The sequence below is a fragment of the Erinaceus europaeus genome, chromosome 4 (genome assembly GCF_950295315.1).
Source record: "Erinaceus europaeus chromosome 4, mEriEur2.1, whole genome shotgun sequence".
NCBI lineage: Eukaryota > Metazoa > Chordata > Mammalia > Eulipotyphla > Erinaceidae > Erinaceus > Erinaceus europaeus.
Genome location: NC_080165.1, coordinates 25109913 through 25137876, shown reverse-complemented (window position 1 = coordinate 25137876; position 27964 = coordinate 25109913). Strand labels below are relative to the sequence as shown.

Sequence of the window (27964 nt, the reverse complement as noted above, 5' to 3'; positions counted from 1 at the left end):
CTCCTACGAGCGAAGCTCCGCCTCCAGCCGCCAGTCCGGACCATACGCACATGCGCAACAGCGCGTCCCCGCCCCCGCCCCACTTCCGCGGGGACCCGGCCCGGCCCTGCTCTGTCACCTCACAGTAGTCGTTGCCGGAGCCGGTGTCGGGGCGCGAGCAGAGCTAGACGTCCTCTCCCCCGCCCCTCAGGCCGGGCCCGGGCTCGGTCCCCCCCACTCCCTCCGCTCCCCACCCCCGGCGGGTACGGGAAGGTCCACGCCGCTGCAGGGTGCTGGAGGGGCTTCGCGACCGCCGCCGCCGCCACGGGTCGGGATGGAGCCGCCCAATCTGTACCCAGTGAAGCTCTACGTGTACGACCTGTCCAAGGGCCTGGCCCGGCGGCTCAGCCCCATGATGCTGGGTGAGGGGGCCGCGGCCGGCCCGGGGGAGGCCTGCGCAAGGGAGGGCAGGGCCGGGGAGGGGCCCCCGGAGTCTTCACGTCGGGATTCGGGGAGAAGGAAGGACAGAGCCCGTCGGAGCCCGGGCGGCCGGGGTGGGTGGGGGCGAGCCGGGCGGCTCGTGGAGAGAGCTTGCCCCGGGGGCCGAGTGCTGCGGGCGAGGCGGGCGGGCGGGCGGGAAGCGAGGGCTCCTGCACGCGGCCCTGCCGGCAGACGGGCGTGCGGTCCGCTCCGCCCCAGCCCCGCTCCGCTCCGCGACGCTCGGTTCCGCCTGCCGGCGCGGAGGCTCGTGCCCAGGTGGTAGGACCTCAGTTCCGGGGGAGGACTGGACGCCCCGGTTCGGGAAGGACTAGCAGGGCAAGTCTTTCGGCGGCGCTCCACTAAACTGCTTAAGTGGCCGCAGAGAAACATGCAGCCCCGGCCCAGTGTGGCTCAGACCTCATTCTAACCCAAATACCAGGCCGGCTTGGGAAACGTGGGTGTGGTGCCAGGCTTGTGATCTCAGGTGATGCCGGGCAGGAAGGGAATTCAGAATCAGACAGGCTTTGGCAACATCCGTATTTGGGGGGGGGGGGGGTTGTGTTTGTTTTCTCCCCCTGGCTTCTGTGGAGAGTTAGTATTTTTAGTTCCCCGCGATGAGGGGAGAGTGCAGAGGCTCCTTTTTCAAAGTCCTTGAGTTTCTATTGTGTCATAGTGAGTTGAACTGAATCTCTTAACAAGCCATTGAGTGGGTGGTTCCTATATTTGGTGTCACATCAGAATCACCTAGGGTGCCTGTTTAAAATACTGTGACCTTCATTTTCAGCATATACTAACAGTATATGGAAATAGAAAAAAAAAACAGGGTTTAATTCGTTCTTTAAATATGCAAGTGCATATTTAAGATAGCAGGTATGCTTGCTTAAGTAGATAGTTGACTGGAAGAAAGCATAAGAAATAGGTAGCCATAGTAAACAGTGAAAAAGGGAACTTAACTTGATGCCAGGGGACAGGAGTGGGAGGGAGACTTAGTTGTGATTTTTTGTTTGTACTTTTTTAATTGTATACTACATATCTAAAAATATAATCTACGAAGTGAGAAGTGCATAGATTCTAGAACCTTACAACATAAATATTAAATAAGAATCATCTGGAGTTTTTATGGGAAAAAAATCTCTTCAATAAACTCCTCAGGTCATTCTTACATATCCAGTTCATTATTAGACGGGTTTGGGCCTAGATTACCAGTTGCTGGAATGAGTAAGGCAAATCTGAAAGTAAAACTTAAAAGTCATTGTGGGAGAAAGATGCAAGTCGCATTTCAAGTTCTAACTAAACTTAATGGAATGGCACCATTGGTTAATCATAGATGAAATGTCACTTATGTTCCCCCCATGCTGTTCCTCTCACTTATGATATTCCTCAGCCAAACGCAAAGCCTTTCCACAGAGATTCTTTTAAAGATGTTATGTATTTATTAATGAGAAAGATAGGTGGAGATAAAGAACCAGATATCACTCTGGTACATGTGCTGCCAGGGATTGAACTTGGGATCTCCTGCTTGAGTATCCAATGCCTTATCCACTACGCCACCTCCTGGACCACGAGATTTTGTTTTATTGTTGGTGCCAAGGTTATTTCTGGGGCTTTATGCCTGCACAATTCCACCGCTCCCAGTAGACTTTTTAAGGTATAGAGAAGAGAGGCACCACAGCACTGCTAGCTTATTCATATGTTAAGCTTAACCAATAAACCCAGATATTCTTTGCCATTATAGAGCTATTTAGTGAGGAAGACATTAAAAGATGTGTATATTGTGATAAGCTCTGGGTTGGACAGGAAGCAAACTGGATGCTGAGACAAGGGAGAGAGACCTACCTTAAATAGGGCACCAGGAATAGTAATTTCAGGGCAGGGAATTTGAGGGTGAAAAAGTAGTCACAAGAAAGGTGGTGAGGGTATCATTATAGGGTTCCAGGCAAGAGAAGAAGGATCAGTCTGCTGAGGTCTTTGAAACAGGAAAGCACCTGCCCTGGTCCCAGAACTGAAAGGATGCTTTTGTAGTGGAGTTCAGTAGGTGAAGGGGAAGGTGCCATAACTGAAGTGATAGTGCTGAGCCTGCGGGCGCGCACACACACACACACCCCCAGATGTGAAATCCTAGAAGATCTCAGCCAGATATGGAACTTTGCCAACTCAGCTTATCTGATTGCAGGGACATTTCTTTCTTTCTTGTTGCCTCCAGGATTATTGCTGGGACTCACACTATGGACCTGCTGCTCCTGGAGGCTGTTTTTTCCCTTTTGTTGCCCTTGTTGTTTATCATTGTTGTTATTGTTGTTGCTGTCATTGTAGTTGGATAGGACAGAGAAATCAAGAGAGGAGGGAAAGACAGAGGGAGGGGAGAAAGATGGACACCTGCAAACCTGCTTCACCGCTTGTGAAACGACTCCCACCTCTGCAGGTAGGGAGCCAGGGGCTCGAACCAGAATCCTTATGCCGGTCCTTGCGCTTTATGCCATGTGCACTTAACCCACTGCACTACCGCCTAGCTCCTGCAGTGATATTTCTAACATCATTTGCCTGTAAATCTAATTCTTGCTTATCTCCTTTCCACATATATGTATTTTAAAGTTATCTTTATTGATTGGATAGAAACAGCCAGAAATTGAGAGAAGAGGGGGAGAGACACCTGCAGCACTGCTTCACCATTTGCAAAGCTTTCCCCCTGCAGATTGGGACTGGGAGCTTGAACCAGAGTCCTTGTGCATTGTAACATGTGCGCTCAACCAGGCACGACTACCTGGGCCCTCTCATATTGCTTTTAAAACAAAAGTGGTGAACAAGTTATGAAAGCAAATACTCATTACTTTCTAGAGGTGAAAATTTATGAAGTGGTCTGGGAGGTGGCACAGTAGTTAAAATATTAAACTCTCAAGTATAAGGTCTTGAGTTTGATCCCCAGCAATGCATGTATGAGAGTGATGTTTGGTTTTCTTTCCCTCCTTCCCACCCACTTTTCTCATTAAGAAGGGCTGCAGAGATAGCATAATGATTATGCAGAAGACTTTGATGCCTGAGACTCTTGAGGTCCTAGGTCCAATCCTCAGCACCACAAGTCAGAGCTGAGCCGTGCTTTAGTCTATTTGCCATTCTCTGTATCTCATTAAAAGTAAATAAGATCTTTTTTAAAAGAAGTTTTATGGAAAATGGGCGTAGCCTTTCTGGTTCATAATTTGTTTCCTGCATTTTACAGTAAATTCTTTTTTTTTTCTCCAGGGTTATCACTGGGGCTCAGTGCCTGCACTACAAATCCACTGCTCCTGGAGACCATTTTTCCCATTTTGTTGCCCTTGTTATTGTTGGATAGGTCAGAGAGAAATTGGGAGAGGAGGGGAAGACAGAGAGGGAGAGAAAGATAGACACCTGCAGACCTGCTTCACCGCTTGTGAAGTGATTGATCCCCCCTGCAGGTGGGGAGCTAGGGGCTCAAACAGATCCTTATGGAGGTCCTTACACTTCGCACCATGTGCTAAGCTTAACCCTCTGCACTACTGCCTGCCCCCCTGCAGTAAATTGTGAACATATATTAGTAGCTTACATTTACTGAGAATTTACCATATGCCCAGGTCCTTTCTTTTTTGACACCAAGGTTATTGCTGGGGCTTGTTGCTGGCACTATGAATCCACCACTCCTGGAAGCCATTTTTTTTTTTTTCCTTTTTCCCCTAATTTTAGATAAGATAGAGAGACATTGAGAGAGGACAGATAATTAGAGAGGGATAGAGAAAGAGAGCTGCAAACCTGCTTCACTGCTCATGAAGCAGACCTTTGCAGGTAGGGAGTGGGAACTCGTACGTACCCTGGTCCTTGAGATTGTGTTAAAACCTTTATAGGGACCCTTTTGTTTGTTTGTTTAGACAGGTTCTGTTATTGCCACAATGTCAGTTGGGCAGGGTGTTGAAAAATGTACTGCTGATCTTAACAGCAGATAAATGGTAGAGCTTAGTTATGACTCTAAACCTAGTGTTTGATATTCCATTTCTACTCTAACATGCTTCCTTATAATTGATGCAAAGTATGTGCCTTATTCAAGCTTATAAAGGCATCTGTGGCCAAGAGTCCGAGTTTGGTGTGGAACATATGAAGATTTGCTTCTGGGGAAATAACTAAATTGGTAGAGCACAGGACTTGGAGCTCCCAGTTAGAATACTGGGACCCTAAACACTGGAGTGGTGAAACTGTTTTGTTCTTTTCCTGCCAAGGTTATTGCTGTGCAATCCTACCATTGCCAGCAGATTTTTTTTTTTAATAGTAAATAGTGAAAAACAGAAAGGGAGAGAGAATAGAGAAGGATAAAGAGAGGCTATAGCATTGCTCCACTGCTCGTGAAAGTGTCCCATAGGTGCTTCCCTATGGAAATTAGACATTCAGACCCCAGTCCTCACACAGTAAATATGTGTTCTGGGGCAGGCAGTAGCGCAGCGGGTTAAGCGCACAAGGCGCAAAGCGCAAGGACCGGCGTAAGGATCCCAGTTCGAGCCCCCCGGCTCCCCACCCGCAGGGGTGGTTGCTTCACAAGTAGTGAAGCAGGTCTTGCAGGTGTCTGTCTTTGTCTTCTCCTCTGTCTTCCCCTCCTCTCTCAATTTCTCTCTGTCCTATCCAACAACAAGGGCAAAAAAAAGGGGGGAAATGGCCTCTAAGAGCAGTGGATTCATAATGCAGGCACCAAGTCCCACCCAGGAGGAGAGAAAAATATGTATATATACATATATATACACACACACACACGTATATACATACATACACATCACCATGTGCGAGGACCTAGTTTCAAGCTCCCTCATTCCTGTCCCTCTCCTTGTCCCTACCTGCAGGGACCAATCTTCAGAGTGGTAGGGTAGTGCTGCAGGTGTCTCTTCTCTCTCTGTATATATGTGTGTGTGTGTGTCTGTCAAAAAAGGCCACCAAGAATGGTAGTGGAGTCATGCAGTCCCTGAGCCCCAGTAATAACCCTGATAACAAAAAAAAAATCTAGCTCTGATACAGTCATGATTATACTAGATAAAGAAGCCCAACAAAAATCTCTTCCCTGAAACAATAATTTTATCTCCAGTGTTTGTCACCTAGAATTGCTTCCCACAAATGTACTCCTATTGCGCTGTCCTTCTCTCACCACATTATCAATAGTATTAGCATTCTAATCAAGCACAGCTTGGCTGTATCTTTTATTATTTTTTTTTGTATACCATTTGCCTAAGATAATTAGCTATTGTAATTGTCCTTCAGTTTTTGGCTGCTCTTTAAGTTTCTTGACCTCTTTCTGTGCTGAAGTACATAGAGATAAGTGCAGAAATCTTTTAGTTGTGGGATTGGGTGGTGGCACACCTGATTGAGTGCATATGTTACAGTGAGCAAGGACCCAGGTTCAAGTCCCCAGTCCCTACCTGCAAGGGGAAAGTTTTGCAAGTGGTGAAGCAGGGCTTCAGGTGTCTCTCTGTCTCCCTTTCCTCTCAATTTCTGGCTGTCTCTATCCAATAAATAAAAGTAATTTTTAAAATTTTAGCTATGATGAGTCGTCAAACCCCTCCCCCCAGGGTGAACCTCTGGTTTCTGGTAAGACTGGTGTCTGAAGCTGAAGCTTTGCTGCCTCCAGCTTGAAGGCCATTGCACAGAGCCACTACTCTAGGCCAGCACTCTGCTCAGGCTTGTCTGTTTTCCTGATAGAGGACTTTATATTTGCTGACTGCTTTCTGATATGGAGCTTTGTAAAGTATGTGTATGTGTCCTAAGAGCACATTTATTTTTCTTTACAAGGCTATTTTAAAATTGACCTCAGATTCAATGACTTGGAAATACGCAAAGTACCTATCAATATATAAATAAATGGCCTTGTAGTAATCATGCAAATTTTTCCTTGTATCATGGCAAAGTAAAAACTAATGTGGTTTGGGAGTCGGGCTGTAGTACAGCAGGCTAAGCGCAGGTGGCGCAAAGCACAAAGACCGGCATAAGGATCCCGGTTTGAGCCCCGGCTCCCCACCTGCAGGGGAGTCGCTTCACAGGCGGTGAAGCAGGTCTGCAGGTGTCTATCTTTCTCTCCTCCTCTCTGTCTTCCCCTCCCTCTCTCCATTTCTTCTGTCCTATCCAACAACAATAACAACTACAACAATAAAAAAAAAAAGGGCAACAAAAGGGAATAAATAAATAAAATTAAAAAAAAAATTCACAAAAAAAAAACTAATGTGGTTTACAAGGCCATTTATTTATTGATTTATTTATTGCAACTAACTATTCCTCTAGAGTCAGAATTAGTGTCTATCTTCCTCCATTCCTTTTCTTCTTACCTCCTCCTCCTCCCTCCTTCTCTGCTTCTAGAAATTTTCATGCCTTTGTGATTCCACTACTTCAGGTAGACTTCCCCCCCCCCTTTTTTTTTTTTAACCAGAGCACTATTCAGCTCTGGTTTATGGTGATGCAAGGGATTGAACCTGGGACTATGGAGCCTCAAGCATGAGAGTGTTTGCATAACCATTATGCTATCTACCCCCCACCCTATAAGGCCCTTTATTACCCTGATCCTGCATTTCTCTTCACTGTCTCACTTGTCTCCACATGCTTAACACAGAAAATTTGAGAGCTAATGAGTGATAGAGAGGAAAAGAGAAACAGATAACTTCAATGCTGTTTCACCACTTGTGAAGCTTTCCCCCTGCAGGTGGGGGCCTGGGGCTTGAACCCTGGTGTGTGAAGCCCAGCCCCAGCTGAATATTATCAACAGGAGACTTTGTCAGGTAGCTCCCACAGAGAACTAGCCTAGGGGAAGTGAGCAGAGTGGCCTTTTCTTTGCTTCTCCCATAGGTACCTTAGGGTTATAGGGCTTAATTCTCTTAGAAAAACCCCAGTAGAAAAGGGCTGCTATATAGCCTGACAGGAGAGAATCTGCTCAATTCTCTTGACTGCTATCCTTTTCCAAGACTGTTCTCTGCCAGTGATATTTTCTGTCCCCAACTGTTGGCCTGGATAACTTCTCATTCCTAGGTCACAATGTCACTTCCTTCAGGAAAGTTTTGCTGATCCCTACTCCCACCACCACCCAAAATTGGGCATATATTATTATTAGATGCTTACAGTGTGCTGTATTCTCCTTTAAATAGCATCCATCATTGTTTTTTATGCCCTAATTCAATTTTAGACTACCACTGCCTACTCCCACCCCGGTCTGGCTCCCCCACATTTAAAACTCAGTTTAGTCTCAATTTCCAACATTCTCCATCCTGAAGAGGAGGCCGTGGCCCTCATTTTTCCTTCCCGTGAGCAAGCTACAGAGCAGCTTCCTCACATTCCTGCAGAATCTGCTTTTTCTTGCTTTTATGATGGACAAGCCATGCATTTTTATTTGTTTGTAAAGGATGTTAATGTTTGCCATACCCAGTTACTTAAAGATGTGAGAATATGGACCGGGTGATGGTGCACTGGGCTAAGCAGACATAGCACAAAGTCTAAGTACCCACGCAAGGATCCTGGTTCAAGAAACCGGCTCCCCACCTGCAGAGGGGTCGCTTCGCAAGCGGTGAAGCAGGTCTGCAGGTGTCTATCTTTCTCCCTATCTTCTCCTCCCCCTTATAATTTCTCTCTGTCCTATCAAAAATTGAAAGGATGGCCACAGGAGCAGTGAATTTGTTGTCCAGGCACTGAGCCCCAATGATAACCCTGGAGGCAAAAAGAAAGGGGGGAGTAGGTGGGGGAGGGGGAAGTGGTTATGCAAAGAGACTCTCCTGCCTGAGGCTCTGAAGTCCCAGGTTCAATCCCTTGCATTCACCATAGCCAGAACTGAGCAGTGCTCTGGTTAAAAAAAAAAAAAGTGCGAATAAGGCTAATTGATGGGTCACTTTTAAGAAAGGATGTACAGGGAGTTGGGTGTTTGTGCAGCGGGTTAAGCACACATGGCGCAAAGCACAAGGACCAGCTGAAGGATCCCAGTTGGAGCCCCGGCTCCCCACCTGCAGGGGAGTCGCTTCACAAGCGATGAAGCAGGTCTGCAGGTGTCTAACTTTCTCTCCCCCCTGTCTTCCCCTCCTCTCTCCATTTCTCTCTGTCCTATCCAACAACGACATCAATAACAATAATAACTACAACAATAAAAACAAGGGCAACAAAAGGAAATAAATAAATGCTTTGGGGGGAAAAAAGGGATGTACAAGGATCACGTGATAGCATACTCAGTTTAGCACACATGTTACCATGAGCAAGGATCTGGGTTCAAGCCCTTGGTCCCCACCTAAAGGGAGGAAACTTCACAAGCAGTGAAGCAGTGTTGCAGGTGTCTCTCCTTATCTTAACCCTCTTCTCTCAAATCCCTCTGTGCTATCAAATATAAGGGGGGGAGATGTACATTTTCTCAACCTATTTTAAATCCTGGCTCCAAGTATTTGTGTGATGGGCAAATAAAAGATTTTTTTTTTTTTGCTATAGTCCCGTATCACCCATATTCTGTTGATGAATAAGATTTTAAGTGTGCCGTGATGCAGTTGAATAAGGAGAAATTTTGATATCCTTGCAGACCACTCAGTGATTAACACAGAAAATATCAGGGAAAATAAAGTAGGATTTGTACCCTGCAACATTTTCTTTTGTTTCCAGTGCTGTTTCTTTATTTGTTTGCTTCTTAGATAGAGGGTGAGAGAGACAGAAGCACTGTCACCACAGCACTGCCGCACTGCTTGTGAAGCTTTCCATGTGCCGGTGCTCCATGTGGTGGCTAGGGTCGAACCCCAGTCCTTGTGCATAGCAAAATGTGCTCTCTACCTGGTGAAAGCCCCCTACTGCAACTTTTTCTTTTTGTCATTGTTGGGGCTTCACAACTGTACTGACTTTTTTCCCCCAGCTAAAGATGACCACAGAGACAGAGAGCAAAGAAAGATACCACAGCACTGAAGCTTCCTTCAGTATGGTGAAGTACAAGCCCCAACCTGGGTCCTGCACATAGCAAAGCAGTGCTCTGTCCAAGTGAGTCGTTTCGATGGCCCTAAATAGCCTCCTTAACATCCCTCAAACAGACAGGGCACATTTTTCTCAAGAAAACCACATTCTTCTCAAGATCTTCTCCCCGCAGCCCCCTTCTATACCTAGAGCTACCTTTAAATCCTGGCTGGTGGAGGCCTAGCAGCATTCAAGTGCCCCCACGGTGTAGGGTCACCTTCCGTCTGGCCTGACACCCTGGCTGGCCACATTTCCTCTCCTCAGCATCCCTGCACCCTGTTTCATACCCTGCAGGACCATCGTCACATTCACCACTGTGCCTTTGCATTTACTGCTCCCTCTGGCAGAAATGTCCATCCCTCATGCTACTTGCCCACTGGTTAGACTACAACTTTTATAGCTAGGTTAGTGTTAGGTACACATTATATATCTGCTTCTCTGTAAAAGTATGAGCATGGGTGTGGGGTAGATAGCATAATGTTTATATAAAGAGACTCTCATGGTTGAGGTACTGAAGTCCCAGGTTCAGTCCCCTGCACCACCATAAGCCAGAGCTGGTCAGTGCTCTGGGGGAAAAAAAAAAGAAGCATCAATATTGTTTGTTGAGTTTTATACTTGTCTTTTGTCATTTTGACTTTGAGCTCTTTAAAGGCAGGACAGTGGTCAGTTCATACTTGTATTTCTTTTATTTTTTTTTATATTTGTTTATTTTCCCTTTTTGTTGCCCTTGTTTTTCATTGTTGTTGTAGTTATTGTTGTTGTTATTGATGTTGTCCTTAGTGGATAGGACAGAGAGAAATGGAGAGTGGAGGGGGAGACGGGGAGAGAAAGAAAGACATCTGTAGACCTGCTTCACCGCCTGTGAAGCGACCCCCCTTCAGTTGGGGAGCCGGGGGCTCGAACCAAGATCCTTCCGCCAGTCCTTGCGCTTTGTGCCACCTGCGCTTAACCCGCTGCCCTACTGCCCGACTCCCACATACTTGTATTTCTATACTACCATGGTTTCTGAAATACATATAGGTATGGTTGGCATTTCCAAAGTTTTCCTCAATATTTTGTTAGGAACCTCACTTACACCACACTCCGTAAAGAAGTGTGCTACCTTTCCTATACTATTGTTTTACTCCTATCTTTACAAATGAGACAAACATTTTTTAATTTATTGTTATCTTTATTATTGGATAGAGACAGTCATAAATTGAGCAGGCAGGGGATGATAGAGAGGAAGAGAGAGACACCTGCAGCCCTGCTTCACCACTTGCAGAGCTCCCCCCAACCCCCGCAGGTGGGGACTGGGTCCTTCTGCATTGTAACATGTGCGCTAAATGAGACCAATTTAAAAAGCTAAGTTGAATTGACCTCAAAAGAAAAAGAACAGGCATAAAGTCAGTGTCCATCTATACCAGTGGTTTTATCTTACATTCTGACAAAGAATTTTGATTATTTTTTTTCTTTTTACTATAATATAGCATACCACTGTCACAACCTGGGGACCTTATTGGAGGAGAGGCATAACCCTGTGAAGTTCCATATACGTTACGTGTAACTTTCTATACTGGGCTACTCTGAGTTTGAGAGATGTCCCAATTTTCTCAGGCTGGGAGGCCATTTAGTCTCGTCCCAAGTGGCTAAATCTCTTCTTCTCTCCACAGGGAAACAACTGGAAGGCATCTGGTAAGTTGGGTGGGACTGCATACATTGACTGGTTTATGGGACAAAGCAAAACCTGTGCATTTCAGGTCTGAGCCTATGACTTCCAGCTCTGTCATAAATCTTCAAGTTCTAAAGCAGTGGTATTTTGCTCCTTGCCCCCATGAGGACATATGACGGTGTCTAGAGATCATTTTTGGTGGTAGGAAGAAGCCAACTACTCACAGAATTCCTACAATGCACAGGATGTCCTTCTATAGCAAGGAATATCCAGGAGAAATGGTGCTCAGCAGTGCTGAGCAGATAAGCCTGTCCTAAATAAAGTCAGAATGGTGTCATGCCCACACCTGGCCAAACTTCTAACTACAGAAGACTTAAGGACTCCAGATTACTGTCTTAAAATACACTTACTTTGGATTCTGTGTATTGAACCCAACACTGTTAGACTCCAACATGCTGGTCAAGTTCTCAATTTCTCATTTATGAGGGAACTCACAGGTTCCATCTGGACTTGACCTTTGAGTTAACCAGAATGGCCCTTTGTTTGACTTGAATGAAGAAGTAATACGAATGCCTTTGCCCCAAATATTTCTGCATTTAACAGCATCTCTTGTTTCTCCCAGCACAGTCCAGATTAACTGCTCTTGTTAGTTTTAAAAGTCTGGAAACACAATTTTGTCTGTAGAATTTTATTTCAGCAATCGGTTTGTCAGTATTGGGGTGAATAAGGACTCTCCTCTGTTCACTTAATTCTCAGCAGTGATTGGGGTTTGGGTGATACTGCCCCCAGGAGACACTTGACAGAGTCTGAGTCATGTTTGGTGGAGTTTGGGTGCTGGTGGATAGATGATAGAGAGCCGGGTGCTGCTAAGTATCCTAGAATGCACAGGACAGTCCCCGTCTCCAATGAATTATTCTGGCCCAAATGTAAATAGTACCAACTCTGAGAACCCCTAGCCTTATCTTACTCACGCCTATGCTTGAGTATTGTCCTAAGGCTGGTGACAACAGTTATATCCTTGGGTAGAAATTATGCTCATTGCCATGTGGTGTTTGCTTTTGTCAGGTCAGTTTGCAGTTTCTGGCTAATCTGTGTCTCCTCTGCATTGCAGGCACACTTCCATAGTTGTGCACAAGGATGAATTCTACTTTGGCGCTGAGGGTATTTCCAGCTGTCCCCCGGTGAGCACCTTCTCTACATCCTGGCCTGCATACTCAGAGTCCCTGGGGTTCTCGTCAGCCAGGAACTTTGGTTCCTCTAAGTACATTCTGCCTTCTAGCCTGGTGTGTAGAGCAAACCGTGAACCCAGTACTATGCATGTGTATGGTGCAGCTGAGCCTCCCCAGCCCAATCGTATATTTCTTTTTCTTTTTTTTAAATTTTTTAGTATTTATTTATTTTCCCTTTTATTGCCGTTGTTGTTTTATTGTGTAGTTATTATTGGTGTTATTGATGTCGTCGTCATTGGAGAGGACAGAGAAATGGAGAGAGGAGGGGAAGACACTCCCTGCAGGTGGGGACGTATATTCTTTTTTTTTTTTTAAGAGAGATGGAGAGGAAGGGAGACAGGGAGAGAGAGCACCACACCACTATACCTGAAGCTCCCTGGTGCCATTGATGGTGCTTCCATGTGGTGCTGGAACTTAAACCCAGGGCCTTGCGTATAGTAAGTTGTGCTCTCCCACGTGAGCCATTTCATGGACCCCGATAATTATCTTAATATGCATCTCAAGAAAACCCTCCCCAGATACTTCAGCCAGTTATCCTTCTCCCTGCTTCCCCACACATGTGGGTCCTTCTTTGTCACACTGAACATGAACTTACCTGCACCTGAGTCTCTACTGGGAAGGTCTTGTGATCTGAGACCGTGTGTTACTCTTCTCTTACCCATTACCAGCTAGGGACCTTGCTTTGTAGTATGCATTGTCTTTGTTAAGATGAATGATGGGGCTCTTCAGAGACAGAGTTACCCACAGTTACATGACCAGTAAGTGGCACCGGTACTAAAACTAAACTAAACTAAAAGCTAAAACTTGGGTTTTTCTGACACTAAAGCCCACATATACCCATTCCCACAACATCTTTGTCTGGGCTATCTAAGGATTGCCCTAAAAGTGCCTGAAAAAAGACCAATCAATAGTACAATTTTGACATTCATACATGGAAGGTTGCTCTTTTTATTATTATTATTACTGTTTATTTCCTTCTCTCTCACTGCCCCCCACCTACCTCCATAACATCAAACCCAGTCAGTTCTACTTTACTAAGCCAGGAAGATAGTTAGATGTTAGAGAACAGGAACTACATGTTCACAAACCAGGTTCAATCCCCAGCACCACCATATGTCAAAAGCTGAGCAGTATAGTCCAGGAGGTGACACAGTGGCTAAAGTCTTGGGCTCTCATCTGGCCTCACACGTTCCAGAGTGATGCTCTGGTTCTCTCCCCAGCCTCAATCAATCAATCAATCATTCGGTTTTTTTTTTTTTTTTTTTTTTTGTCTATTTATCTTTTACCAGAGCACTGCTCAGTAAAAAATCAAACCTGGGACTTTTGATCCCTCAAGCTTTAAAATCTTTTTGCATAGCCAAATGGTATCTCCTCAGCCCCCAATGTTAAAAAAAAAAAAATGCTGAGCAGTGTTTCTATCTCAGAAAAATAACTTAAAAACAAACCTCTTTGGTGGCCTGGGAGATAGCATAGTGAATGACATTGGGCTCTCAAGCATGAGGTTCTGAGATCAGTCCCCTGCACCACATGTGCCAGAGTGACAATCTGGTTCTCTCTCTCATCTCATCAGTGAATTAGTCAGTCTTAAAAAAAAAAAAAATTCTAGAGCCAGCAAAATAGCTCACCTGGATAAAATACCAGCTTTGTAATGTGTATGACTCAAGTTCAAGTCTGGCCTCCACTGCATTAGAGGAAGCTTTGGTGCTGTGGTGTCTTTAAAGTCTCTCTCATATATGCATATACATTATGTGTGTGTGTGTGTGTATATATGTGGGTCATCTAGGACTGGTAAAGCCCTGATGATGACCAAATATATTCTACCTTGCAGAGAACAGTAAAAGAAATGCTTTCAAAAAGAAAAAGAAAACAGTAAAAGATACCAGAAAAATTAAAACAAAGAAAAGGAAGAAAGGGAAAATCCTACCTTCTAAGTGTATCCTAACTCTGTCTTGCTTCCTCTTTCCATTTCACTGAAGTTTTCCCCCTTGATCTGGGCTATACTCACATGTAGGCCCAAACAAGCTGTGTATATATTCTGCCTCAGTCAGTTCTCCACACAGGAGGCAAAGTGGGTTTGTTTGTTTGTTTTTTGCCTCCAGGGTTATTGCTGGGGTTCGGTGCCTACACTACGAATTCACTGCTGCTGGAGGCTATTTTTCCCCCTTTTGTTGCCCTTTTTGCTCATAGTTGTTGTTATTGGTATTGTTATTATTGTCGTTGTTGGATAGGACAGAGAGAAATTGAGAGAGGAGGGGAAGACAGGGGGAGAGAAAGATAGACACCTGCAGACCTGCTTCACCACCTGTGAAGCAACCACCATCACCCTGCAGGGGGGACCTGGGGGCCCAAACCGGGATCCTTACACTGATCCTGGTGCTTTGCGCCACCTGCACTTAACCCACTGCACTACCGCCCCACCCCCCAAAGTGGTCTTTTTAAAATAATGAGCATCTGAACATGGCATTGTGTTGTTTAAACCACACTCCTTCGTGTTCTTGGAGTAGAAGCCAGAAAGATCAGCTTGATCTTCGAGTCCCTATCTGATCTGTCTCAGTCTCCTCTTGCTAGCCTCTTTGCAGGATGACCACATATCCATCTTGTTTGTTTAAAAGTTTTACCAGAACACTTCTCAGCTCTGGCTTACAGTGTTGCGGATTGAACCTAGGGCTTTGGAACCTTAAGCATGAAAGTCTTTTTGCATGACCATTATACTATCTCTCTCACCCCCAAACTCTCTTATCCTCATATTAGACATTCAAACCTGATATTAGCACATCTCCTTGATCCTTCATCTGTAATGTCTCTCTAGTCTTTATATTCAAATTTAATGTCACTTTCTCAGGTAAATCCCCTATGCTGATCAGGCATAGTAGAGACAAAGGGAGACATCAGGCTCTGGGGTTTCTGTCTTTTTTTTTTTTTTTTTTATGCCTCCAGAGTTATTGCTGGGGCTTGGTTCCTGCACTACGAATTCACTGCTCCTTGAGGCTAATTTTTTCCCTTTTGTTGTCCTTTTTATTTATTATTGTTGTTATTGCTGTCATTGTTGTTGGATAGGACAGAGAGAAATGGAGAGAGGAGGGGAGGACAGCGGGGGAGAGAAAGACACCTGCAGACCTGCTTCATCACCTGTAAAGCGACTCCCCTGCAGTTTGGGAGCTGGGGGCTTAAACCGGGATCCTTGAGCCAGTCCTTGTGCTTCACACCATGTGTGCTTATTAACCCGCTATGCTACTGCCTGGCCTGGGTTTCTATCTTTTATCAGCTGAATGAATGGACATTGTCAGGACATTCAGCTTCTCAAGGTTCTGCCAGAAAGAAGCAACCCAGCTTTTTCATCTTTACTAGTAAATTTTTGTTAGTGGTTTAGTGTTGGTTTGCAAAATTACAAACACTCTAACTTCCTAAATATGCTGCCTGCAGGTTATAATGAAAAATTTCCAGGAAGCACTAGCCATTGAAGTTGTTGGGACGGTGCGTTCACAACCTTCCATGGGAAGCTATCTTAAAAAAAAAAAAATGAAGATGGTGATTTAATGGCTTTCTTTGGGTTGGCTTTTTTAGGGAGGGACAATGCTTGGGCCCCCAGACTCTGTGGTTGATGTGGGGAGCACAGAAGTGACAGAAGAAATCTTTCTGGAGTACCTGTCTTCTCTGAGGGAGTCTCTGTTCCGGTAAGTAGAGATGGGTGGTGGTTAGTTGTGTTTGTTTCACCCACTGAACAGTCAGTATGTTATAGCCCCTAGAGTGTTCATGCAATGTCTAACCCAGTTTTTGTCCACTGACTATGAAATAAAGGCAGTCATCATGTCACAGAAAAAGTCCAGTGTTTCTCTGAGGCACAAACTCCATCCCAGTGTCCCTTCTGCTGAAACTTTGGAAAGATGGAAGGACTATTTATTCCTTTTGATTAAAGTCAACTATTGCTGTTTCGGCAATACTACTCTTAACTCATACCAGCCAAGTAAAATATTTCATCCTGAAAAATCACAAACAGGATTGCTAGTGTGACTGGGATAGAGTACAAACCTCAGCAGATTTTCTCTTAAAGAACTGTAATTGGTTTTATTAAGTGTTATACTTTAACCACATAGCTCTCTTTGTATGAATCTGAATACTCTCTGGAAGCAGTGGAGGAGCCCTATTATTTTTTATTTCATTCTCATAATTTGTTTCTAACAACAAAAATAACTATACTGAAAAAGTATGGTGAGAAATGGGAGAATGAGGAGAAAAGGTCCTTTTTGAGAATATGTTGGCTGTGGAATGTTGGTGTTGGTTGCCATAAGTCTTAGAGGCATAAAGTCATGACTTCTGAAATGGTAGTCTTCTAGATAGATAGATAGATAGATAGATGGTCAGGATAGATAGATAGATAGATGGTCAGGATAGATAGATAGTCTAGATAGATAGATAGGTAGGTAGATAGTCTAGATAGATAGATAGATAGATAGATAGATAGATAGATAGATAGATAGTCAGTCTAGATAGATAGATTAGATAGATAGATAGTCAGTCAGTCACAGCATTAATAACTTGGGAACCAAAGCTTGAACCTGGGTCCCTTGCATGGCAAAACAGGTATGTTCCCAAGTAAGCTTTCTTGCTAGCCAAGTTAATTTTTTTTAGATAGATGATAGCTAATCAGTAAAATTTGTTTTTAAAAAGGCATTTTTAATCAATATTTTGGGGTGTACAAGAGCAGGAAAATTACCGTCCTCAGCTGCAGCTGTGCTCACCACACCATCCATAACCTGGTTTGAGTCACTTCACTTAGACGCTCACTGGCGCTTTTATATTTGATTTTCAATCCTTTTTATAATATACAGGGGTGAGACCTACCATGTCTTTGAAAACAACTGTAACACCTTCACCAATGAAGTGGCACAGTTCCTGACTGGGCAGAAGATCCCGTCTTACATCACTGATCTTCCCTCTGAAATCCTCTCCACGTAAGTGTCCTGTCTCTTTCCCTGCCTTGCCCAACCTGTGGAGCCCCCACTCCCCATACTCAAGCAGTGCCCCTTCTCTGATCTGAGCAGAATCCTTCCAAGCCTGGTGGGCCCTATCATGACGCAGATCCTAACACAGGCCACCATTCTCTCCATCAAGGTGTTCCCTCACCTGTGTTACCTTCACCTTCCTTGGAGTTGACCCAGTTCTAGCTGGTTGAGTGTAACCACAAAATTGATTTTTATTTTATTATTATTATTATTATTATTATTTTCTACCAGAGTACTGATCAGCTCTGGCTTATGGTGGTGTGACGGATTGAACCTGGGATTTTGGAGCCTCGGGCATCAACCACAGAATTTAGACACTCAAGAGTCAGGAGTTAAGCTCAGCGAGTTAAGCTCAGGTGGTGCAAAGCACAAGGACTGGCTTAAGGATCCCAGTTCAAGCCCCCAGCTCCCCACCTTGCAGGGGAGTTGCTTCACAAGCACTGAAGCAGGTCTGCAGGTATTTATCTTTCTCTCCCCCTCTCTGTCTTCCCCTCCTCTCTCCATTTCTCTCTGTCCTATCCAACAACAACAACATCAATAACAGCAACAATAATAACTACAACAATCAAAACAACAAGGGCAACAAAAGGGAATAAATATTTTTTAAAAATTAGATACTCATTTGATAGGGCTTCAGTATTTAAACAGAATCCTGGCATCAGTTCCATTGCACATAAATGAAGACTACTACTCCCTGGAAGTACCCACTTAGAATGTAGGTTTATTTCTGTCATTGCTGGGACTTCACCACCCTGAGCCAATATTTTCAGGTAGATAGAGGGAGAGAGACACCACAGTACTGGTGCTTCCACCAGGGCTATCGTACTCCCATGGAGTATTCCAGATGTGCACTTGAATCTGGGTGATAGGCATGGCAAAGCAGGTGAGCTGTCTCACCTGCCCTAGATTGCAGTTTTTGTTTGTTTTTTGCCATCACTGGGGTTTTACCACTCAGGGACAACTTTTTCAAGTATAGAGAAACAGACAAAGAAAATAAAAAGAAACCACAGCACCAAAGTGTCCTTCAATGCAGTGGGGGACCAGGCTTGAGCCTGGGTCACACATGTCAAAGCAAGTACTGTCCAAGTGAGCAATTTTGCTGGACTTAGAATGCAGTTTTTGTTTGTTTTGCCTTTTTCTTTGTACTTGATAGGACAGAGAGAAATTAAGCAGGGAAGGAGAGACACCTGCAGCCCAGCTTGAACCCAGGTCCTTGTGTATACTGATGTATGCAGTCAGCTGGGTCCACTACTGTCTGACCCCCTCCTAGGGGGCAGTTGTATATAAACAAGGAGAGAGCAGGTCAGAGAACTGTTTGTTTGTAGCTGTTGATCTTTCTTCACTATACCATGAGTTCTTTGACAACCTCAAAGACAACCTCCTACCTGCCCTTGTAAATTATAGTGCACAGTCAGTCCTCAGTAAATCTTTTCTTTAAGAACACATCTGTAGCTCCTCCCTGCTGGTCTGCCCAAACCTCCTCCTGTGCCATCTTCCAGGCAGTGTCATCCGGTAGGACTCTTACCCGTCCCTCGGTTGCTATTATGTTTGCTGATACTGACTCAGTTCTCCTTAAATAGCAGCCAGTACTATAGGGATCCTGGCAGGCTTAACAGGCTCAGCAAGGTGAGCTATTACTTGGATCTGCCTAGGAAAAACCTGACTAAGAAACAAAGCTAGGGAGTCGGGCGGTAGAGCACAGGTGGCGCAAAGTGCAAGGACCAGCTGCATAAAGATCCTGGTTCGGGTCCCCAGCTCCCCACCTGCAGGGGAGTCGCCTCACACGCGGTGAAGCAGGTCTGCAGGTATCTGTCTTTCTCTCCCCCTCTCTGTCTTCCCCTCCTCTCTCCATTTCTCTCTGTCCTATCCAACAACAACGACATCAATAACAATAATAATAATTACAACAATAAAACAACAAGGGCAACATAAGGGAATAAATTAAAAAAAGAGAGAAAGAAAGAAAGAAAGCTACTGTGTGGAGCTGGTGAGAACCCCAGTTGCCTAGTAGTAACTCTGCCTTGGCATTACTTGCTGGGCATGTTAAACCCCACTTACTTGTGAAGTTTCTAGGTGCCCTGAGCTAAACTGAATAGCTTAGCATGCTCTTGCTGTTATCATTTGATGGGTTGGGTTCCTGAAGTTGTCTAATTTGGGATTAATATTTCTTGGTTTTATCTGTTTATACTTTAAAATACTTTTTCCCTTTCAACTTGGGAATACAATATTTAAATGGCAGTACCCGCCAAAGGAAAAAAATAATAAAGTGGGGGCCTGGCGGTGGCACACTGGGTTAAGTGCACATAGTACGAAGTGCAAGGACTCTGGTTCGAGCCCCCAGCTTCCTGTCTGCAGTGGGGATGCTTCACAAGTGGTGAAGCAGGTCTGCAGGTGTCTTTCTCTCCCCCTCTCAACTTCCCCCTCCCCTATTGATTTCTTTCTGTCTATCAAAGAAAAAACAACATTTTAAATGGCCCCAGGGGTAGTGGATTCATACTGCACCAAGCCCCAGCAATAACAGAGGGGGAAAAAAAAAAAAAAGCCCTAGTGCCCGAGGTGTCGTAGGCAATCTGATCTGAGATCACAGTAGTCTTGGAAAGTCTAAAACTACAGTGTTTGCAGTGCTTCTTTCCAGCCAAGTCAATGTGAGAGCAAAGCGGGCACCGTCTAGGAAATTGCATGAGGTCAGGGACATAGCTAAACAGCAGAGTCCAGGCCTTGCATGTGTGAAGCACTGGACTTGGCCCCTGGAACTATGTAAACAAACACAAAGGAAGAAAGGAGTGTTAACACCTTCTGGCTATCTAACTGGCATTTTTCCTGATTATTCCTAGTGCTTCCTAGATTTCACTTTTTGGGGGAACTGAATATACTCTCATGTCCTTTTCTGTTAGTCTCAACTTACTTATTTTTCTCCACTTTTATTTTTATTTTACCACCAAGGTTATTAGCTCTTTGACTCTGTACATGCTTTGAGTCCACTGTGTTCCCAGAAGACTTTTTTGAGATAGATGGTAAGAGAAGGAGAGATACCACTGCTTGTGAAGCTTCCCTTAGCAGGTGCTCCCTTATGATAACTAGCAGCTCAGACCCAAGTCCTCGTGCATAATACAGTGTGTTCTATACTGGGTGAGCTATCTCCTAGCCCTCTCACTTTTATTTTTATCTTCTTTTTTGAATATATATATATATATATATATATATATATATAGTTAAGAATTTATTTATTTAGTTATGAGAAAGATAGGAGAGAGAGAAAGAACCAGACATCACTCTGGTACATGTGCTGCCTACCAGAGCTCTGCTCAGCTCTGGCTTATGGTGGTGCAGGAGATTGAACCTGGGACTTTGATGCCTCAGGCATGAGAATCTCTTTGCATAACCATTATACTATCTACCCCTGTCCTTTAAAAAAAATTTTTTTTTTTCGGGAGTCAGGTGGTAACACAGCAGGTTAAGCGCATGTGGCGCCAAGTGCAAGGATCCCAGTTCGAGCCCCCAGCTCCCCACCTGCAGGGGAGTTGCTTCATAAGCGGTGAAGCAGGTCTGCAGGTGTCTTTATCTTTCTCTCCCCCTCTCTGTCTTCCCCATCTCTCTTGGTTTCTCTCTGTCCTATCCAACAACGACGACATCAATAACAACAACAATAAAACAAGGGCAACAAAAGGAAATAAACATTTTTTTAAATCTAAAAAATAATTTTTTTCAATCTTTGTTGGATAGACAGCCAGAAATTGAGAAAGAAGGGAGTGATAGAGAGGGGGAGAGAGACAGAGAGATAGCTTCAGCCCTTCTTCACCACTCACAAAGCTTTTCCCCTGCAGAAGGGGACCGGGAGCTCAAACTCGGGTCCTTGCGCTTTGTAACATGTGCGCTCAGCCAGGTGCGTCACCGCCCAGCCCCTATTTTTATCTTCTTGAACCATGAGAATTAAAGATACAGGTACGGGGCCTGCAAGATAACTAACTCACTTCAGTAGTGCAATTGCTTTGTCATGCTTGTGACCCAGCTTCAAGCCCAGCACCTGCCGTACTGGGGAAAGCTTTAGTGCTGTAGTGTCTTTATTTTTCTTCCTTTGTCTATGTCTATCTGAAAAAAAAGTTCACCTGGAATGGTGAAGCCCAGAGAGTTCTCATTCTCCTTATGTGACCAGCCTAGTCATAAACCACAGCTAAGCAGGCAAGATGTAAGATGGTAGTATCTGCAGAGCACGGAGCCCCGGGTAAACACACTCAGAGGAGGTACTTTTAGAGAAGTCCTCATCCAAAAGTGATGTGTTGCTCATTGAGCAAATTAGGCAGGCAGTGTTGTCCTTCCTCGTGTGGTGGTGGGTGCTGCAGCGCCTGTGGGTAGGGCTGTGGCTTCCTCTTGAGAGCTCACATGACCTCCCACCTCTGTTTTCTCCACAGGCCTCTCGGACAGGCTCTGCGGCCCTACCTGGACAAAATCCACATGCAGCCTCTTGGAGGGAGTGCTGTGGACCGACCCAATGGCCAGAGCTAACAGGACTGCCTGGGACCGCCCTGCCTCACCAGGGCTTTTCCTTTTTAAACAAAACAAACCCTACCAGATTTCTATTTTATAATTTTACATCAGAGCTAACAACCAGGGGACGGCTTTTTAAATTTAACCAGGGAAGGAGATCATCAGGCCGCATGTAGGACAATGCTGCTAAGAAACAGAACAAATGCCATCCCTTATAATAGTATTATACTAATTTATTAAGGCTGTTTTGTCTGTGAGTTCACTTTTGACGCTACTCTCTAAGCGTCCACACTGAAGAAAGGGAGGGGGTTTGTGTAAGCAGGAAGCATGAGGTACAGTTTTGGGGAGCCCCAACTAGAACCTCTTTCCAGAGAACACCCACACTCTAATCAGATTGTCATACCCTGTCAGGCCTAGGGAGTTTGACAACGTCTGTGACAGGACATCTGTAGGACTCATTTTAGGATGGCTTAACTCAGCCTAAGTGAACTCTTTAGCCTCCTTTCTCACCTTCCCTCCTTACTCTGGCAAAGCCATGGGGCCAATACTGGAGCAGCCAGAAGCCTCAGGACTGAGGGAACATAACAGCACTCGTGAGGCCAGAGCAGACAGGAGAAAGCCATTCCTCCCTCCACCTAGCCCGATTGCCAGTCCTGACGTCGACCTTGGAGAATCTGCCTCGCTCCTTGCAGGCTGCTGTTCTTGGGCATAACTGACCTGTTAGGATTAATGAGAGCTCAGGCTAGAGATGCAGATACGCAGACCTCATGTCTGCAAGTAATGTCAAGTTTTTACAGTCGCTGAATTCACCCCACCCAGACCAACCTGCAGTATTTGACTAGGGACCAAGGGCAAATGACTCCTTCCTGCAGGAAAGTATCCCCAGCATGGAAAGGATAATAATGCAGAATCAAGATGACAAGAAAATTGAGTTGTTCCTGATAAGAACTTTTACATTGTCTTGAGTGTGCTTTGAAGTCACACATTGTTGCCATTGGCATTCTGACTGTGCAGAAGTATGGTTGGAGCAGGCGTGGGCATTTTCCTTCTGAGCTGCTGCTTGGAGCAGTTTACAGACAGAATGGAACAATCTGGAAGTTTCTTGTCTGGAGAGACTTGCAGATGTCCTGTCTTCATGAGAGCCTCCCATACACCAGTTTTTGAGGAAGTGAATGAGGGGAAGGTGCCCTGAGCTGCCAAGTACCCGAGTCTTAGTCTAGCATCCTTGAGCCCCTCCTGCCATGGCTCCCACCACACCTCAGGCTGAAATGATGTTTGCGTGGGCTCTGACTGCAGCAGATGCCTCTCCAAAAAGCTGTTGCTCATCTCTGAACTCCCCTCCTGTTAGCCATAGCATTTGGCACCATCAGGATCTCAGCTGGGAGAATACATAGTATCCTGCCTTAGTGTTTGCTTGTGAGCTAAAGAGGGACAAGTCTGTTTGTGATGTCAGGTGATATTATGGAACTTTGAACATTAAAGTCAAACTAGTGAGCAGTTTAATTCTTCTAAAGGCCCACAGATTTGCCAGTATTCATGACCATGATTCATTAGAGGAGATATTTACAGGGGCTTTCATTTAATACTGATCTTACTGAGAGAATTGAGCCCATTGAAAATGGGTTTCAGGGGCTAGGTTTCTCCTGGAAGGGTAGCATACTGGTATTGGCCATTGTTGTGATTCCTACCCAGGTTACTCCTTTTCTATCTAGCCCTCTCTCTCTCCCAAACTCCTGCTTCAGATCTCTGCCCAGAGCCCTTACTATATTCAAAGGATGCTGGGCTCATAAGCTTCACTTCTCTTTTCTCCCTCTCCAGGTTCAGCTGCTTTTATCCTTCCCAGCAGTCACTTCCAAACCAGGGCTGTCTCCAGAAGTTAGCCTCGGTGACTCCCGTTACGCCAAGAAGCCATTTGTGCCACTGCCTATGCCCAGGGGCTGTGGGGAAGGAGGGATTAGTAAGCAGTCTTCTCAGAATTCAGTAGAGGAAGGCAAGCTCGCTGTCTCTAGCCCAAGTCCCAGCAACACTAACCATGGAAATCTAGGTTTAGGCTAGAATCCCAACTCCATCCCCAAATTCCTGTCCTATGTCAAACATCAGGAGCATGCTCACTGTGACCAGCTAGTCGAACACAGGCAGGTGCAGACAGCAGAGTGAGATGTGAGCTGTGTGCGTGACATTTGCACAGTGGACACCTCCATAGAGGTTCAGTGCTTTAATAGGACAGGGCAGGAGGAGAGATGGGACTCATCCCTACATCCCAAAATAAAACCTCTACCTTGGAAAGTCTCTGCCCTGAAATCAGACTAGTAATGTGTCTAGTGGGGAGGTGTTTGCTGGTTTTCTCTGGTATTTTCTAATGCAATAAATTCATTTCTGCCTGCTGCATTTGTGTGGTGCGTGAAGATCTAGGCATTTTGGCCTTTCCTCTGAGCTTGTCTTTGCTGAGTCTGGATGTGCTGCCTGTGGTTTTGTAAGGATGGGGAAATAGCCTAGAGAAAATACTGTTGCCTGAGGTCCTCTCACAGCTGATGGAGTCAGACTCGGAAGCCTGGTCTGCTGATCCCAACTCCTGAGAATCTTCCCCCAGAGGACCTTGGTCACCGGGATCTCTGGCCTCAGTGACAAGTGTCTTGTTTCAGGGGCCAGGATGTGGCGTACCTAGTTAAGCGCTCAGACTACAGTGTGCAAGGACCTGGGTTCAAGACCCTGTCCCCACCTGCAGGGGGGAAACTTCACGAATGGTAAAGCAGGGCTGCAAGTGTCTCTCTCTGTCTCTTTCCTTCTCTGTCTCCCCCTTCCCATCTCAGTTTCTCTGATTCTAATAAATAAATATTTTAAAAAGAAGTAAAAGGGTCTGCTTCTGATTTCACTTCATCTGGAGGCTGGGTCTCTCCCTAGTTTGTTACCATGACCTTGCTGCATACAAGTTGAGGTTGAGGGGCAGCTCTGAATGCAGACACAGCTGCAGGTATCTGGAGAGAGAGCCAACTTGAATGAGTGCCTTCGGCAGCCTGGCCTGTTTGAGGTGCTTTCTACACAACAGACTTGCGGTTTTACAGATGCAGAAATTGAAGTTAGCCAGGTGGCAAGTAACTAAATCCTTACACCCTGGCCATGTTCTCACCACCACTCCAATGAGACCTTGTTGGCCATGTCCAATGTGCCAGTCTGAGAAGAAACCAAGGCTCTTGGGGGCTGGGAAGTAGCGCAGCAGGTTACGTACACATAGCGCAAAGCACAAGGACCGGCGTAAGTATCCCAGCTTGAGCCCCCGGCTCCCCACCTGCAGGAGGGTCACTTCACAAGCAGTGAAGCAGGTCTGCAGGCATCTGTCTGTCTCTCCCCCTCTCTGTCTTCTCTGTATCAATAAAACAAAAATGCAGACTCATTCACAAGCAGGAGTTGGAGCTCCTGCTTGCAGGTACTTAAGTACTTGCTTTGTCACTTGTGGGTCAATCTGTTGGCTCCATATCTGTAGAATGGAGAAGATGGTCCCTACCTCATAGGGTAGTTTTGAAGAGTCAATGTAAAGCATCTTCCCCAGTGCCTGGCACAGATTTAAACTCCCAATGAATGCTGGGCCTAGGGCAGAAAACACTCAACAGACACTGCAGAGGCCCTACCAGTCCCCTCTTCTGAAGAGAGTTTAGAAGGCGGGGTGCCACGAGTGCACCCCCGTTTCCCAGGGGGAGGATGGCAGGAAACTTTTTACCCTTCCATTTTGTGATTCATGGCAAGTGAATTCCTTTCCCCATGCAGTGGCTTCCTGGGAGTCTTCTGCATGAGGGGCACGTCCCTACTAGGAAAACAGCGGTAGGGACAGGCCCTGTGTGTTGGGAGACGACAGGCGAGTCTAGAGCAGTAGTCTGAGACCATTATAGTGCTGGAGCAGGTGCAAATCAAGGAGGTGGCACAGTGTGAGGGGGGGGGCTTGTGCTTTCTTAATCTGAGACCTAAATGACAAAGCAGCTCTGAGAGAAGAATGGAGGCCAGGGCTGCTGAGAAGGAGAGCAAAGGAGGCAGTGATGGGAGGTATGGAGTCTGAAGAGGCCTGAAGTCGAGATGGCAAGGACCTTATAGGTCAAAGGATGACACAGTTTTGTTGCAAAGTTTAGAACAGATGGGGTGCAGCAGGGCCAGCAGAGGGTAGTAAAGAGCAAGGTGTGTTGCTCATCTGCTGTGTGCATGCTTGGAGCTGTGAAGGAACCTTGGAGAGGCCTTAGGTCGATACACTCAGGAGCTTAGAGGACAGGAGGAACAAAGCAGGCTCTGTGAAATAGGCAAGGGCAGGAACCTCAGAGAAGGCAGTCACTGACCGTCACTTCTGCTTCCACCAGCTGCAGTGCTGATAGTGGGGTGTTCTTGGATACATTCCCCTCACGGCCACCTCACCCTCACCGGGTTATCACTGGGCTCATCACTGAATGTGAGCCCTTGATGACAGAGCCTGACTGCCTCGGAAGGGGACAGGGAGTAATTCTGAGTCTGGTCCTAATCTAGAGGGCCCAGGGTCCCCTGAGGTCTCTACCACACCGTTTCCTAGCTAATGAGCCCTTCAAGGTCACATTGCGACGAGAGATGTGGTCACAAGGTGGTGCCGTAGTCGCACAGAAGGCTCACACAAGCTTGGGAGTCAGGTTGGGGTATCCCACGAGGCTCTGTGAGAATGCCCTTCTTCCCACACAAGGAACCCTCTCTCCCTCAGGGGGCACAGACCTTTTGTGTCAACTAATGCTGGGACTTCTAGCTCAGCAGTAAGTGCAGGTCCCTGTCTGCAGGTGGTTTCCAACCAACCCTGTTTCTCTTTTATGGGACCTCCTCTCTCTACTCCCCCACCTCATAGCAACCCCTGACTTAGTGTTCAGGTGCAGCAACAACCACTCCTCTAGAAAGCCTCCCCTATACGAGAGTGCACCCTCCCTTATGGGAGCACCTCCCAGCACACTCCCACCAGCCCAGGGCATCCTCAGTGTGGGGCCTGGCTTTAAAAGCCCAGTACCCAGCACTGGCCTGGCACAGAGTCGGCATCAAAAAGCCCACATATCCTAGTAGGGTGTGTGTGTGGGGGGGGGGGGTTGGAGGGGAACTCATTAAAAACCCTAGACTGGGGATTCGGGCAGGCGCAAAGTGCAAGGACTGGCATAAGGATCCCGGTTCCAGCCCCTGGCTCCCCACCTACAGGGGAGTCGCTTCACAGGCGGTGAAGCAGGTCTGCAGGTGTCTGTCTTTCTCTCCCCCTCTCTGTCTTCCCCTCCCCTCTCCATTTCTCTCTGTCCTATCTAACAACGACATCAATAACAACAACAATAAAAAAAATTTAAAAAATAAAAGGGCAACAAAAAGGAAAATAAATTTTTTTTTAAAAAAAAAGAACCCTAGGGGAGTCGGGCTGTAGCGCAGCAGGTTAAGTGCAGGTGACGCAAAGCACAAGGACTGGCATAAGGATCCCGGTTCAAACCCCGGCTCCCCACCTGCAGGGGAGTCACTTCACAGGCGGTGAAGCAGGTCTGCAGGTGTCTATCTTTCTCTCCTCCTCTCTGTCTTCCCCTCCTCTCTCCATTTCTCTCTGTCCTATCCAACAACGACAACAACAATAATAGCTACAACAATAAAACAACAAGGGCAACAAAAGGGAATAAATAAATAAAATAAATACTTGAAAAAAAAAGAACCCTAGACTGGTGTGGCCAGAAGGTGGCACAAATGATAAAGCATTGGACTCTCAAGCATGAGGTCCTGAGTTCAATCCCTGGCAGCACACATATACCAGAGTGATGTCTGGTTCTTTCTCTCCTCCTTTCTCATAAATAAATAAAATATATTTTTAAAAAACCTAGACTGTTCCAGGACATAATTCACCCAGAAAATTAGGATTTGAGCCCTGGATGGAAGCACCTAGAATGACACCAAGGGAAACCACAGACAGGGAAGTAGTGCTGTGCTATATTTTCTCTCTCTATCTCTCTCTCTTCCCTCTCTTACTGAAATTTAAAGAAATTCTGAAGTGTCCAAGAGAGAGCTCACCAGGTAGGGTGCCCATATTGCCATGTGCACCAGCCATGAACCTGGGTTCAAGCAGGTGCTTGCTTCTTAGGTAAAACAAATGAGACTCATGGGCTGGGCGGTAGCACACAGGGTTGGGTGATAATTCTGGAAGAAGAAAAGATGATACTCATTTTTTAATTTTTCTTATT

At 45.7% G+C, this 27964-nt stretch overlaps 2 protein-coding genes across 2 annotated transcripts in view; both read left to right on the top strand.

The window, feature by feature from the left end:
* Positions 1–27354, top strand: part of TNFRSF13C (TNF receptor superfamily member 13C) — a 328540-nt gene extending 301186 nt beyond the window's left edge. The window contains exon 4 of the transcript XR_009549420.1: positions 27142–27354. The gene's annotated coding sequence lies outside the window, so the exon portion shown is untranslated. The remainder of the gene's footprint in view (positions 1–27141) is intronic.
* DESI1 (desumoylating isopeptidase 1) lies at positions 100–24153 on the top strand. The gene is made up of 6 exons (XM_007523424.3): positions 100–401; positions 11052–11073; positions 12162–12231; positions 15844–15953; positions 17109–17231; positions 21692–24153. The coding sequence occupies exons 1-6, from the start codon at positions 314–316 to the stop codon at positions 21783–21785; spliced, it is 507 nt and encodes a 168-aa protein (XP_007523486.1). The 5' UTR covers positions 100–313; the 3' UTR covers positions 21786–24153.
* Positions 27355–27964: the final 610 nt, after the last annotated feature.